The following is a 15,809-nucleotide window of genomic DNA, read 5'->3' as shown; positions in this document are numbered from 1 at the left end:
TTCCAGCACAGTCTGGATCAGTCCATGCCCAGTCCAAATGCTGCAAATACTGGGGCTGTGTTTCCACCTCTGGGGCAGTGTGAGTCCAGTGACTCCTTCCATGCCTCTAAGTGAAAGCAAACTGTGGCTTGCATCCCAGTACTCATCTTCCAACACATCCAGGTGTGGGGATCCTCCTGTCACACCAGAAACACAGATGGGTTCCACCCCTTGTGGTTTGATGGTGTCAGAGCACTCTGGGCACCTGTATCTACTAAAGCTTTATCCTCTCATGGGTTCAACTTGCCAGGCCATTGGTTCTGTGTGGTCCAGCAAGTCAGTTTGTCTCTCCCTTCCATCTGGTTGGAGGCAGAGCCCTTCTACTTCTGCCTGGGGTCCCTTGCATCATGCAAAGATGCTTTGGGAGTCCCTTCAGGAGGACCAGAAGTAGTTTTAGCTTCCCTGCTCTTCTTAGGCCATTTCCCACTGGAAACTGAGGCAGCATCTCTGCGGGGACAATTCCTCTGTAAGTCACAGACTCCTGCAGCCAGGACTGGATTGGGTTTTCCTTTCCACTTCCTCACGTGCTCCCCATGGTCACACAAGTAAAGCAGAGGATATGCTGTGCTGTGTGCCTCCCAGATTCTCTCCCTTGGACAGGGGAGCAGCTGCTCCTCATGGCTGAAACACCGGACTGTACAGGTGGGGAATAAAAGCTTCTTCTGGAGCAGATGGAACTCCTGGGACAGTTCCTTCACAGCTGAAACACAGGCCTGGACAGAGGAGCAGAGATTTCCTTTGCCTTGCTGGGGCCTGCTGCTTGTTTCATCCACTGTTTGTCCTTGGCCATCTTCCAAAACCAGAGATAAGAACCAAGCCAGCAGCCCAGGCTCTTTCTCTTGTTCCCATGGGGACCCTGATCCCTCCTGGTCCTTTGCAGGATCAGCTGCTTTCCTTGTAGGCTTCGTTTTCCCTACAGGAGTGTTGTAGATGTGCCCTCGGGAATGAGCAGCAAGGATATCAATGAATAGATATATTGGTAGCCTATTGATATACAAACCATGCAGCAGGGGATTTAGTTTCTATTCACAGGCAGCAGTATTGGGTTGGTGGAACCACCTCTGCAGAACGTTTGTGCCTGGGCACTTCAGAGGAACCAAATGAGTTCTAGAATTTAGAGTTGAAACTGATTGGAAAAGCAGTGGGGGAGGGGTTGGTCGGTGACCGGCAAACCCTCAACCCAGGACAGTTTCAGCACTACCTGAACCCAAATTCTATAAAGCAAAGGTTTGGCTTCCTCACGAGCTGAGAACCTCATGAAATCTTTCCTTGGTGATGTGTTTAGAGTCCTGACAGCGCGGCACGGCTGTGCCCTCATGAGGAACTAGAGAACGGCGCCGACCGCGTGGCTGTGCCGTGGGGTTGCTGCTTCTCCCAGAGCACAAAGGTCCTGGAGCCTCCCAGGGGAAGCTTCAGAGGCTTTTGCCGCTGGCTCCACGAAGCGCAGCACCTGGCAAAGGTTCCCCGCTCTGGGGGCTGTAGCGCTTCAGAACCGGTGGTGCACAGGGGCTGCCATGGTTTCCTCCCGTGGCGATGGCTCATGCGGCAGTTGACCCCACGCTCCATGGCACTGCCCCCAGCTGGGCAACAGTGGCAATGTGCAGCGAGGCCTTCTGGAGCTGCTTCAAGTCCCGGGCGAGGCGGACCGTAGCGGCACAGAGACGCACGCAGGCATAGGCACGGACACCAGCATGGGGGGCACTTGTTTACCAAACAACTCCTATTTACCATTTGCCCCAAAGAATACTGCTCCAGTCAGCATCCACTGCTAACACAATAATTAACCAATCAACTGATACTTTGCCAAATGAGCATAAGCACACGCTGTAAACAGGGCAAACAAACATGTAGCCTGGGCCTTGTTTGCCACAGGGGTGGAAACATGCCCAGGCAGATTGTTGACCTGGACCCAGTGGTGCCAAGGTCCCCCCGCCCAACTCCAGAAGGGAGGGAGGACAAAGGGGGTTTGAGTCACACACACAGAAGCATGTTCTGGTAATATTTGGGGCACAATCCTGGTCATAAGCACCATTCACTCTGAGTGGCTGCTGATCCTGGCACAGGCTGCTTCTCTGACACAGCTGCCATGCCTGTGGCACTCTCTGTAGGTCCAGAGACCTTCTCTTGCCCCTGAGCCCTCTGCACAGACATGAGAAGGGCTCGAGAGGCATGGGCCAGGCCCAAACACATTGCAGTGATTTCTGTCTCTCAGGATCTCCCAGGCTGACAACAGACTTTTCCCAAACCTTTCCCCAGCTGGGGAGGATTTTGCACTTGCTCAGGGGTGAAATTCCAAAGCACCAGAGGTGACCACCAGCCTAAGAATTTACACCTTCACTCCCCCACCCCCTGCCACTCCTCAGTATCCAGCATCTGGGCAGATCTCACAGTGGTTTCCTTGGGAGTGTCCTGTATTGTTCTGGATGAAACCAGAGCAAGCTGCCCAGCAGTGAACAGCACATCTCTGAGCCATTGCCCTAAGCTAACACTCAGCACCATCAGCAGTACAAACAGGACTGCAGCTCATCAGATCCCCCAAAGCAAATCCATCAAGAAATTGAACACACCACAGGAAAGAAAACTTCTGTCAAACTCTGTTGACAAGCCTCAAGCCTTAATTGAATCCTCTTCTTATCTCTTTTTGTTACCACAATCCTGCCAAAATCTGTCCTCATTAAGGCAGCTGCTTTCCTGCACCATGCTGCACTCCAGAATAGGAATGTACTGGGTTCAGCTGAACCAGTAGCAGCTTACGCTTTCTGCCTCCCCCGACACAGAACTGAGGGGAAAAGAACACCACACAAAACCTTTTTGTGTTGATACAGAAACAAATGAGAGAAGAGTTTCCTGAGCAAATCAGATCATCAGAATACAAAAGTACAGTGACCTCAGCCTGTGTGCAGAAAAGGCACAGTGGAAAGCAGCAGCAAGCAGCAGCAAGCAAGGCAAAAGCCCAAACCAGGGAGCTGGTCCCCTATCCCTTCCTGTCCCACTGCCATCCCAGCAGAGCAGCCAACACCCAAAAAATCCCAGAACCCAGAAGCAGCAACTGGAACAGGGAGCCTCCCATGCTGCAATCTGAACTTCAAGCCCCATCATCCTTTGCTCCAGCCAGCACTTTCATTTCTGAGCCTGGCATGGCTGCAGCATGGTCTGGACAACAGCAGCAGAGTCAACTCAACCCATGACAATCAGGAGCCCTCCCAAGTGAAATGGAAAGGAGCCTCTCAGCTTCTGTGAACAACTTACACTGCTTTGAAGGCAGCTGGACTTGCCACATGGATGCATTAGCTGAGAGCCCAGAAGAGCCCGGGGGGCAGTGGAAGGTGACTTCAGAAGGATCCTTGAAGATGAAGCTCAGACAGACTTCAGGATTTGTAGCTGGAACCTTGGTATTTCCTACTGGGATCTCCTTTGGATTCAGAGCCCTGTGACAACTCACAGGGTTAGGGATTGGAAGGGACCTCTGGAGATCTCTGAGTCCCCCTGCCAAAAGAGGACCATAGAATCCAGTGCAGGTCTCACAGGAACACATCCAGACAGGGCTGGAAAGCCTCCAGAGAAGGAGACTCCACAACCACACTGGGCAGCCTGTTCCAGGGCTCTGTCACCCTTACAGTAAAGTACTTCCTGCTGTTGAAGTGGAACTTCCTGTGCTGCAGTTTCCATCCACTGCTGTCCCAGGGCACAAGTGAGCAGAGGCTGTCCCTGTCTCTTGCTTCCTGACCCCCAGCCCTCAGATATTGATAGACATTGATCAGAGGCCCTCTCAGTCTTCTCTCCAGATTAATCAGCCCCAGGCCTCTCAGCCTCTCCTCATCAGGCAGTGCTTCAGTCCCTTCAACATCTTCACAACCTCTGCAGCAGATCCCTGTCCCTCCTGAACTGGGGAGCCCAGAACTGGATGCAATATTCCAGGTGGGGCCTCACCAGGGCAGAGTAGAGGGGGAGAAGAACCTCCCTGGATCTGCTGGACACACTCTTCCAAATACACCCCAGCATCTCATTGGCCTTCTTGGCCACCAGGGCACATTGCTGTCCCATGCAGAACTTGCTGTCTACCAGAACTCCCAGGCCCTCCATGGGGCTGCTCTCTAACTATTTGTTCCCTTGAGTGCTGTAGGGTTCACATTGCTCTGGACATTGCATGGTGCAGATCACCTCCAGTGAATCTGAGGCTCCCCAGAAATTGCCAGTGGGTTCCTCTTAATCACATGGATCCTATCCCAGCAGGCACTAGTGCAGGGGAAGGAACAGCAGACTGAAGAGAAGGAGAAAGGGAACTGAAAATCTCATCACCTGAATCTAGAAAGAAAGCCCTTGGTAGCAAATGTCCATTCTGGATGGACACAGAACACAACACAGAGAGCTGATGAGAGCAACTGCTGGGGGTGCACCAACTGCCCTGAGAACCCTAAGGAAGGGCTGGAGGGGGGAGGGCATTCACTGGAATTCCAATACCTGATAATACTTCTTGGACATACTGAGAATCACAGAATTGTCAGGGTTGGAAGGGACCTCAAGGATCATCCAGCTCCAACCCCCCTGCCATGTCCAGGGACACCTCACACCAGAGCAGGTTGCTCACAGCCACATCAAGCCTGGCCTTAAAAACATCCAGGGAGGAGTCTTACACCACCTCCCTGGGCAACCTGTGCCAGGCTCTCACCACCCTCATGGGGAAGAATTTCTTCCTAACATCCAAACTCAGTCTCCCCACTTCTAGTTTTGCTCCATTCCCCCCAGTCCTACCCCTACTCAATAATCTAAGAAGTCCCTCCCCAGCTTTTTTGTAGCCTCCTTCAGATACTGGAAGGCCACAAGAAGGTCTCCTTGGAGCCTTCTCTTCTCCAGACTGAAGAGCCCCAACTCCCTCAGTCTGTCCTCATAGCAGAGCAGATCCAGCCCTCTGCTCATCCTCATGGCCCTTCTGTGGACATTTTCTAGCACATCCAGGTCCTTCTTGTAATAGATGCTCCAGAACAGGACAGAAAGCTCCAGGTGGGGTCTCACCAGGGTGGAGCAGAGTAGGAGAATCAACTCCCTGGCCCTGCTGGCCACATTTCTCTTGTTGCAGCCCAGAGCTCCAATTGTATCCTGGGCTGCAAGTGCACACTGGTGGCTCATGTTGAGCTTGTGGATGAACACTTCCCTTAAGGATAATCCAGAACTAGAAGCACAGGATGGGGATGGAAGAGGCTCCTGATCCAAAAAAAGAGAGATTCCAAATGTGTCCAGAGATGCAACCTAACTGATTAGCAAACATTGACTGCCTGAAGTCAAGGAACCTCTGTGGGAAAAACACTCAGGGTGTGCACCCATCCAGGCTGTCACCATCCCATAAGAAGGAACAGGGTGGCAGCACTAGGAGGAAAGGGAAAGTCTTGGAGATGTGGCAGGAAAGGCAGGAAAAGATTACCCCTCAGCTGGTCAGGAATCTGTGCCCCTGGGGCAGTGCTCCCAAATACAACTGTGGCTGATCAGTGAGAGACTCAATGTTGGGTCCAAGGAGATGTGAAATGGCACAAATGAAACAATGTTGTAAGGGAAAGGGCCTCTGCTTGGCACAGCTTGGCCTGATGCTTTCTGCCTTGCTCAGGAGAAAGTGAAGCAGAAAAGGCCATGGTGAAGACCTCTGCTCTCCCAGTCCTCTGGAATAGGACTGCAGGTGCAGGATCAGCTTCCCTGGGAGGAGGGAAACAGGTTGCAGAAATAGCTGCTCAGGAGGGAATGGCTCCAGGCATGGTCTTTGCCTCAGAAGGAGGAGTGGGCACAGCACTGAACACAAGCTGTTGTGTTTCCATGGATCAGAGAGGAAGGACATCCATAGACATAGGTGAGAGATGGGAACAAAGCAGGATTGTGCAGGAAGGAGGAGCCAGCACAAGTTCTGCCCCATGAGGGTAGTGGAACACTGGAACAGGTTGCCCAGGGAGGTAGTTGGGGTCCCATCCCTGGAGATCTTCAAGGTGAGGCTTGACAGGGCTGTGGGCAACCTGATGTAGTTGAGGATGTCCCTGGGAAGGTTGGACAAGGTAAGCTTTGGAGGTCCCTTCCAGCCCAGCCCATTCTGTGATCAGTGAGGTATGGGGACCAAGCAGATTCTGCATGAAGTGCAAAAGGAAGACACCACCTGGGGCTTCTCAGAGCTCTGGGCCTGGCTATGGTTGTGGATTCCTGCCTTGGGCTTCAGTCTCAAGCAGTTGGTTGGAGCAATAACCCTGAGCTTGTTCCCTTTTGTTTGCATGGCTGTTAGAGTGCAGGGCATGTGTGAGTGCTGGTCTGCTTGAGGGAGCAGAACAGGGGACAGCAAGGACCTCTCTGGGAAGAGCTGGGGCAAATGTCACTTTCAAGAGCAGGCCCTAAGCCTCTGTCTTCTCCTAAGCTCCCATTTCAAGGACCAGGCCTAAGGCCTGTCTGCAGTTCATAGAGCAATACTGAGCAAGACTTTCCTGAGGTTCTTTTCCCTTCTTTCTGTTGCTTTTGGGAGACTCTTGAGTTTCTCATTCCATCAGCTGGGCAGGAGATGTTCTCCTCACCTTTCACTATGTGTTTTGCAATCTCTTGGGTTTGTCACCAGACATTGGTTTGGTCACCAGCTGTGTTCAGACTTTTCCCTTCACCTTCTAATCACAGAAATAGAGAATCACCCAGGTTGGAAAAGACCTCAGAGATCATCAAGTCCAACCTACCACCCAACACCCCATGACACCTAATCCATGGCTCCAAGTGCCACATCCAATCTTTTTTTGAACACCTCCAGTGATGGTGACACCAGCACCTTCCTGGGCAGCACATTCCAGTGGCCAGTTCCTGTTTCTGGGAAGAAATTTCTCCTCACCTCGAGCTTAAACTTCCCCTGGTGTAGCCAATTATTAAATATCAATAACAGCCATAACAGGACTCCTTCCCAGGACAGGTTTGGGCCACTCTCATTAAAGGCTACACCACCTGAAGCCCTCCAACCACTTATCTGTGTCTCCTCCCACTACAACCTATATCCCCTTACCCACTCCCTGACAGACTGGGCCCCATCCCAGTACAAACTTTCTGCCTGTTGTTTGGAGCTGGGGTTTCTAGTGTGTCCCATCCCTAGTCAGAAAGGCACTATAGGGTCTGGCAGGAACCATTCCAAATGCCCTGGGATGGAACAAACCCTGCACACAGGGGAGGACAACTGCAGCTGGGCTGGGCAGGAGGAGTGGGGTCACCCAGACACAGAAGTTGTCCTGCCCCCAAACTCAGCTCTGCTGCAGCTACATCTGGATGCCTGGTGTCTAGGTGCGAAGTTCTGCAGTCTGATGGAGCAGGGAGGAACTGCAGAGACTGCAGAGGAGATCTGCCAGGATGGGGGCTGACATCTCTGTGGAGAGGCTGAGGGACCTGGGCTGCTTCAGCCTGCTGAATGGAGGCTCAGGGCACAGCCAGCCCAGTGTGCACATGGCTGAAGGGTGGTTTCAGAGAGGATGGAGCTCTTCTGGGGAGTGGAGAGAGACCAAAACCTCCACAAAGTGCAGCTTGGAAGGTTCAGAGTGGAGATGTGGCCAGAGAAATGTCCCTGAAAGGGCAGAGCTGCTATGCATGAGGCCATCCAGAGGTTTCAGGAAATGGCAGAGAGAGCTGAGACAGATCAAGGAAGGGATGGAAATGGCAGGGGGAGAGCTGGATGGGGAAGCAAGATTGGTGTCAGCAGCCTGAAGGGAAAGAGCTGCAGGCATGGGACAGTGTAGGAGAGGCTGCAGTAGGCATGGCCAAGGGCTCTGGCAAGGCTGAGAGTCTCAACAGGACCAAGACCTTTGTGCCTTTGGCTCTGGCACTTGCCTCTGCCACCAAGGCCTGTGAGGAGAAACTTTGCTTTGAGGCTTTGAGGTTCTTCTATTCCAAGGGCAGTGGTCAGGGCTTGGCCTTTCTGCTTCCTAGACCAAAGGCAAGTTTTTCTGCCCTGCACTTTGCCTTTGTCTCCCTGCAATCCTGGCCTCTAACAAGCTGCTCTAACGAGTCCCTGGGGAGCCTTTTTCAGTAACAAGCCTCAGTGAGGCCAATCAGTGCTTCAAGGTACTTTGGAGTTTTCTTCTGACTTGGACTTGTTGAGAGGCTTCTTGGCAGTAGCTTGGCAGAGTCTCCTGGCAGTACCTAAGGATGATGTCATCAGCCCCAAATACTCCATGGGGCTCATTAAAATACTGCTGAACCTCTAATTATTGTCAAAGTTTTTGCAGCTAATTGGAGAGGATTTTATTGCACAAAGCATCTGATAAAAATTATTTCACCGGGTGAATCAGAGACCTGAGCCACAGGTGAGGGACAGGATCTGCCTTGCCAGGGGCTGGGGGTCAGGGCTTGGCCCTTTGGATCAATGAAACCCCTCCAGGTTTCCTCAGCAGCAGAGCCACCTTGAGCTGCTTGTCCTGACCTGTCAGCACTGCCTCAGTTCTCTGCTCTCACCAGAGCCTGGAGATGCTTCAGTGCCTCCAGTGAAGCTTCCCTTGCATCTACTCTCCTTCTGCTTTGACCAGACCCTGGGGACCCTTTCCCAGTATGCTTCACTGGGACCCATTAAGAGTAGAAGAAACTTCAGAGTTTGAATCTGACTTTGACTTTGCAGAGGTTTCATCAGCTTCCTCTCAGTCCCTGAGGTTTACAGGTCAACAAAAGCAACCAGAGGAGTTATTAAAACACCTTAGGCAGGACCTCTGCTGCCCTATTGGGCCAGGCTCCTGGGCTGGAAGGTACTGCTGGCAATCAGGCAGCACTGCAAGAGACAACTCTGGCCAGGAGCAGCTCCTCTGCACAGCACAGCAGGGCTGAGGGCACTGCCAGAGGATCTCAGGGAGATGAGGAAGGCAAAAAGAGCTTCAAGGTGTCCAGGACTGGGAGTATGACTGAGAGATCACTGGAGGAGAAGCCACTGCAGTCACAGATACAGTGAGGCTGTGGGTGCAGGACACTGCAGCTGTAGCTCCTGGAGGCATCTCCATCTCAGCTTAAGGCTCCTGGAGTGTGCTCACAGAAGGAGGACCAAAGCCCTTCAGTTCCATCCTGTGAGCAGCAGTGAGCAGAGCTGGGTAAGGTGAACTCTTTACCCCCAGCCCCTCTCTCTTCCCTTCACTGTCTCTTCAGCACTGTAGGCCTGTTCCTCGTTTCTCCACCTCTCCATGAGATTCTTGTTCTCTGGGATTGGGCTGTTGGTCACTTTCTGTTCTGACACCAGAGGAATCTTCATGGCAATTCTGGGTCCCTGCTGTGTTTAAAGCTGTGTTGAACTCTGCCATAGGTTGGCAGGGATGGGACTGAGCTGATCCATTCCTCATGCAGCTGAGGGGGGAGGTGTTCTATGAGCACTGCAATCTTTGTTCTCAGAGAAGTGTGCCCTAACTTGTCACTGTGTTTCCCTCCTTGGACAGGTCTCCATGGTCAGAGGCAGCAGATGACCAACAGCAGCTCTATCACCCACTTCCTCCTCCTGCCATTCTCAGGCACAAGGCAGCTGCAGCTCCTGCACTTCTGCCTCTTCCTGGCCATCTACCTGGCTGCCCTGCTGGGCAATGGCCTCATCATCGGCACCATAGCCTGGGACCACCACCTCCACACCCCCATGTACTTCTTCCTCCTCAACCTTGCTGTGCTTGACCTGGGTGCCATCTCCACCACTGTGCCAAAATCCATGGCCAATTCCCTGAGGGACACCAGGGACATCTCCTATGCAGGATGTGCTGCTCAGGTCTTTTTTGTCCTCTTTTTGCTTGGTGCAGAGTATTTTCTCCTCACCACCATGTCCTATGATCGCTACATTGCCATCTGCAGACCCCTGCACTATGAGACCCTCCTGGGCAGCAGAGTTTGTGTTCACATGGCAGCAGCTGTCTGGGCCTGTGGCTTTCTCTATGCTCTGCTGCACACAGCCAATACATTTTCCCTGCCTCTCTGTCAGGGCAATGTTGTGGACCATTTCTTCTGTGAAATCCCCCAGATCCTCAAGCTCTCCTGCTCCACATCCTACCTCAGGGAACTTAGGCTCCTTGTAGTCACTTTCTGTTTAGTCTTTGCCTGTTTCGTCTTCATTGTGGTGTCCTATGTGCAGATCTTCAGGGCAGTGCTGAGGATCCCCTCTCAGCAGGGACACCACAAAGCCTTTGCTACCTGCCTCCCTCACCTGGCTGTAGTCTCCCTGTTTCTCAGCACTGGCTTCTTTGCCTACCTGAAGCCCTTCTCCATCTCCACCCCATCCCTGGACATGGTGACATCAGTTCTGTACTCAGTGGTGCCTCCAGCAGTGAACCCTCTCATCTACAGCCTGAGGAACCAGGAGCTCAAGGCTGCCCTCAGCCAACTGATCCCTGGATGCTTTCAGAAGCAATAAACTCTTTGTCTTCTCCTGCAGAGCAGTTCTGATGTCACTCAGTGCAGACTCAGCCTGGCTACTCGAGTTCTGGCTGCTGCTGGTGCTGTTCCCCTTGTGAGAATGTTGTTGCCACACTAATGTCTTTCTTCAGAGCATTTCTGGTTCAGTGTTGTCCTGTCTGCTGTGACCCAGAGGCTGCAGACATGAGGATCTGTGCTCCCTGTGTGCTCAACACAATAAAGGACCCTGCAGGGAGTTATTTCTGAGTTTCTTCCTCCAAGGCTACTCTGGAGCTGCAGGCCAGTGCCTGTGTGCAGAGGGGGAGGGGCAGAGTCCCAGCACAGCAGCAGTGCCAGGGAGCCCCAGGGCTTGGGCTGTCCTCATTTGCTCTTTCTGCCCTTCCACCCTCTCCTGCTGAGCCTCTGTGCTGGGGCAAGACCTGAGTGCTCTGGCAGCTTGGTCACTGTGCTGCTGCTGTGTGGCAGTGCTGGGACTGCAGGTAGGGGCAGGCCAGGGCTGCTCCTGGTACAGAGCTGGTCTCCAGATCAGCACTGCCATCAGAACAGGAGGTCTCCTCATGCCTTCATACCCCAACCCCCTCCCATTACACACTGCACTGACTCAGAGTCCAAACTGGATACCCTGACCCCCTTCCAGTATAGACTCAGTCCAAACATGGTTCCTTTAACCCCTCCCATTATAGATGTGGTCTCGTCCCAATACAAGCTAGCTCATATTTTCTTCTTCCTCTACAGCCTGGGTCCCATCCCAGCACAGAATCTATCCCCTGGCTCCCTTCCCAGTACTGAATGCATGCATCCCAGTACAAACTGCACATCCTCATGCCCTCCCAGTATAGTCTGGGCTCTGTCCCAGTCCAAACCGGATCCCTTTAATCCCTCCAAATTTACTTTGGGCCTTATCTCAGTAAAACCTTAATCCTCTTATCACTTCCAGTACAGGCTGGACCCTGTCACAGTCACAAATCCATACCCTAATCACATCAGAGTCCAGTCTGGGACATCTCCCAGTTCAAACTGGCTCCCATTAACATCACCAAGTTCTACCCCAGCCCTGTTCCATTACAAACTGATTCCACTCATCCCATCCTGTGCTTTTTAATATTTTTATCAGTGCTATAGACAGAGGGATGGAGACACCATCAGCAAGTGTACAGATGGCACCAAGCTGAGTGGTGCTGCTGATATGCCAGAGGGACAGGATGGCATCCAGAGGCACCTGGACAAGCTGGAGAGGTGGTACCCAGGTGACCCTCATGAGGTTCAACATGAGCAAGAGCAGGGTCCTGCAGCTGGGCTGGAACAGTCCCCACTATCAATACAGGCTGGGGGAGGAGGAGATAGAAAGCAGCACTGAGGAAAAGGACTTTGGGGTGGTGGTGGTGGTGAAGCTGGCCAGGAACAGGCAGTGTGAGCTTGCAGCACAGAAGGCCAGGGGCAGCCTGGGCTGCATTCAAAGCAGCATGGCCAGAGATGGAGAGAGAGGATCCTGGCACTTTATGATGCTCTGTTAAGACCTCCCCTGGAGTACTGCATCCATCTATGAAGTCTCAACAGAGGAAGGACATGGAGCTGATGGAGCAGGTCCAGAGGAGGGACACAGAAATGAGCAGGGGCTTGGGGCAGCTCTGCTATGGGGACAGGCTGAAGGAGCTGGGGTTGATCAGACTGAAGAAGAGAAAGCTCTGGGGAGACCTAGTAGCTTCTTTCCAATGCCTGAAGTATACTGGATGGAGTATCTGTTTGCAAAGACCTGCAGGGACAAGACCAGGGGCAATGGCTTCAAACTAGAGCAGAGCACATTTAGATTGGATGTGAGAAACAAGTTCTGAACAGTGAGGGTAGTGGAACAATGGAACAGGTTGCCTGGGGAAGTGGTTGAGGCCCCATCCATGCAGATATTCAAGGTGAGGCCAACAGGGCTGTGGGCAACCTCATCTAGTTGAGGATGACCCATTATGTCTGCAGGGGATTTGACTGGATGACTTTTGGAGGTCCCTTCCAACCCAGACCATTCTATGATTGGCCCCTGATGCCTCCTAGTAAAGTCTTGGACACCTCCCAGTAAGAGCTGACCCCATGGTCTCTCCCAGTAACACTGGGCCTTGTCCCAGTGCACTCTGAAAACCTAATCCTCTCCCAGTACAGACTGGGCCCTTCCTGTCCAAACTGGATCCCTGCAGTCTGGGGCTCCCCAGGTCAGGAGAGACAGAGATCTGCTGGAGAGAGTCCAACAGAGGCTATGAGGATGAGGAAGGGACTTGAACGTTCCTGTTGATGAGGAAGGGACTTGAACATCTCTGTGGCCAAGCCGCTGTCCATTATTGACCTGGAGTCCTGGCTCACTGGGGAGGTCACAGGGTATTGGAGAGGAGCAAATGTGACACCCAGCTCCAAGAAAGGAAGAAAGGAGGATCCAGGAAACTATAGAGCTGGCAGTGTGAGCTGGGTAGCAGGGCAGGGCATGGAGCAGAGCATCTCCAGCACCATTACATGACCTGGAGAGGACAAGCAGGGGATCAGGCCCAGTCAGCATGGTTTTAGGAAGGGCAGGTCCTGCCTGACCCACCTGATCTCCTTCTCTGGCAGGATGAGTGACTGTTGGATGAGGAAAAGGCTGTGGCTATTGTCTCCCTGGCCTTTCCAAAAGCCTTTGGCTCTGCTCCCCACAGAATTCTCCTGGGCAAAGTGGCTGCTCCTGCCTTGGATGAGCAATGCTCTGCTGGATACAGCCCTAGCTGGGTGAAAGGGCTCAAAGAGTGGTGCTCAGTGGAGTTCAATCCAGCTGGTGGCAGACAGTCACAAGTGGTGTTCCTCAGGGCTCAGTATTGGGACCACTTCTGCTTAACATCTTTATTGATGACCTTGATGAAGACACAGAGTGTGTCAGCAGTGAGTCAGCAGATGACACCAAGTTAGGTGGCAGAGTTGATCTGCATGAGGGTAGGGAGGCTCTGCAGAGGGACTTGGATAGATTGGATCTATGGCCAACATTACCAGGAGGAGCTTCAACAAGGCCAAGTGCCAGGTCCTGCACTTGGTTCACAACAACCCCAAGCAATGCTCCAGGGGCAGTGTGGCTGGAGAGCTGTCTGGCAGAAAGGGACCTGGGGATGCTAATGGACAAGTATATGAATAGGAGCCAGCAGTGTGCCCCAGTGGTCAAGAAGGCCAAAGGCATCCTGGCTGGGATCAGAAATGCTGTGTCCAGCAGGAGCAGGAAGGCGACTGTCCCATGGGACTCAGCTCTGGGGAGGCCAAAGCTCGAGTGCTGTGTCCAGTTTTGGGCACCTCCATCCAAGAGAGATGTGGAGGTGCTGGAGCCAAGGCAGAGGAGGGCAAGGAGCTGGGGAAGGGCCTGGAGAATATATCTGATAAAGAGCAACTGAAGGAGCTGGGGATGGTTAGTTTGGAGAAGAGGAGGCTGAGGGGAGACCTCATGGCTCTCTACAACTATCTGCAAGGAGGTTGTGGAGAGGCTGCTGCTGGTCTCTTCTCACAGGTCATTAGTGACAGAACAAGACGGAACGGCCTCAAGCTAGGACTGAGAACAGTAGGAAGAAAATTTTCCCATCAGGAGGGGTCAGGGAGTGGAATGTGCTGCCCAGGGAGGTGGTGGAGTCACCAAGCCTGGAGGCGTTTCAAGGTGGTTTGGATGTGGTGCTTGGGGATATGGCTTAGGGGTGACCCTTGTAGAGCAGGGTTAATGGTTTGACTTGGTGCTCCTGAGGGTCTTCTCCAACCTGAACGTTTCTGTGATTCTGTGAAAGACTGAGAGCCCTGGGGCTGTTTAGTGTGGAGAGGAGAAGCCTGAGAGGGGATCTGATCAATGTCTATGAGTATCAGAGGGGGGTGTCAGATGAAGATGCCAGGCTCTTGCCAGTGGTGCCCGGTGAAAGGACAAGTGGCAATGGGTGCAAGATGGAATAAGCAAGCTCCACCTCACCATGAAGAGACTCTCCTGTGCTGTGAGGGTGCTGGAGGTCTGGAGCAGGTGGCCAGAGAGGTTGTGGAGTCTCCTTCTGTGGAGACTTTCAAACTTGCCTGGATGTGTTCCTGTGTGACCCTGCTCTGGGTTATCCTTCTCTGGCAGTGGAGTTGGACTGGAGGATCTCTGGAGGTCCCTTCCAAGCCCTCATATTCTGTGACTGCAATTTAAGCCCCCCCAGTTCAGAGCAGGTTCATCAGGACACCAACGATGCTCTTTAGCCCTGGCCTGAGCCCCTGTCCTCAAAGGTATCCCTGAGCCCTCATCCTTCCCCTGAGCACTTCAGCGCCAAACCTCCTTCCTGTGCTCTGACTGCACTTTTAGATCCCCTTCTACCCTTGAGTGACTCTGCTTGGCCCCTGGCACAGGGCAGGGGCTGGGAACTCCCCGAGCAGCCTCATGGCTTTGGAAGAGGTGCAGGAGGTGAACTGTGGCTGAGCAGCTCATGGACATCAGGAGCAGATGGGTTCCAAGGCCTTGGGCAGAAGGGCCTCTGGCAGGGACCATTCCCAATGGCCTGGGATGGAGCAGAGCCTGAGCAGAGTGAAGAAGGCCAAATGCCGCTGGGCTGTGGTAGGAGGAGTGTGGCCACCCAGACACAGAGGTTGTCCTCCCTGCACTCAGCACTGCTGTGACCACATCTGCAATTTTGGTGTCTGGCTGGGGAGTTCCTTAGTCTGGAGGAATGGAGAGGTACTGGAGAAGCTCTGGAGGAGATCTGCCTGGATGGAGTTTGGAGTCTCCATATAGAACCTGAAGCTGCTGAACTTCTTTAACCTGGTGAAGTGAAGGCTCAGGGGTGATGTGCCCCTGCTTGAAGGGGGGTGTCAGGTGATGGAGCTTTTCTTGGTTGTGGACACAGAAGGAAGCCTTCAGAAGGTGCAACTTAAAGGTTCAGACTGGAGGCCAGGAGAAAGAAGTGTCACTCAAAGTGTAGAGCTGTGGTGCAAGAGGTGACCCAGAACAAGTCTGGACAGCCCATGTCTACCTTTTTCTGTCAAGGAACAGGCAGCAAGAGAGGAGAGCCCTGAGTGAAAGTGTGGAAATGTCAGGGGGAGAGCTGGCTGGGGAAGCCAGATGGATGTCAACAGCCTGAAGGGAAAGAGCTGCAGGCATGGGACAGTGTAGCACAGCCTGCAGGCGGGATGGCCAAGGGCTCTGGCAGGGCTGAAAGGCTCAACAGGGACAAGGTCTTGATCCTGTTCCTTCTGGCAGGAGTTTCTGCCACCATGGCTGCTGAAAGGAAGTTTTAGTTGGAGGCTCTCAGGATCTGCCTTTCCACGGCCTGAGGGTCAGAGCTTGGCCTCCCTGTTTCATAAACTAAGGCCAGGGTTTGTTCAGCTGCACTTTGCCTTTGTCTGCCTTCAATCATGGCCTCCATGGAGCGTCTCTAGCCACCCCTGGGAGGCTTTGTTGCTAA

General features: G+C 53.0%; 2 protein-coding genes across 2 annotated transcripts in view; both read left to right on the top strand.

The window, feature by feature from the left end:
- LOC137454421 (zinc finger protein 850-like) overlaps positions 1–15,809 on the top strand; it is a 345,652-nt gene that overhangs the window by 277,779 nt on the left and 52,064 nt on the right. The window lies entirely within an intron of this gene.
- Positions 9,467–10,399, top strand: LOC137454353 (olfactory receptor 14A16-like). Its single transcript, XM_068164401.1, has one exon. It carries the CDS (start codon positions 9,467–9,469, stop codon positions 10,397–10,399), a length of 933 nt encoding a protein of 310 aa, XP_068020502.1.

The sequence above is a fragment of the Melanerpes formicivorus genome, unplaced genomic scaffold (genome assembly GCF_026170545.1).
Source record: "Melanerpes formicivorus ecotype bairdi unplaced genomic scaffold, bMelFor1.0.p_v2 SCAF_80, whole genome shotgun sequence".
Lineage (NCBI taxonomy): Eukaryota > Metazoa > Chordata > Aves > Piciformes > Picidae > Melanerpes > Melanerpes formicivorus.
Note: the sequence above shows the minus strand (reverse complement) of the source record. Positions and strands in the feature narration are given on the sequence as shown.

Bases quoted from the DNA above. Each gene is read 5' to 3' on its own strand.
- LOC137454353 (XM_068164401.1), top strand. From the start codon at position 9,467: ATGACCAACAGCAGCTCTATCACCCACTTCCTCCTCCTGCCATTCTCA.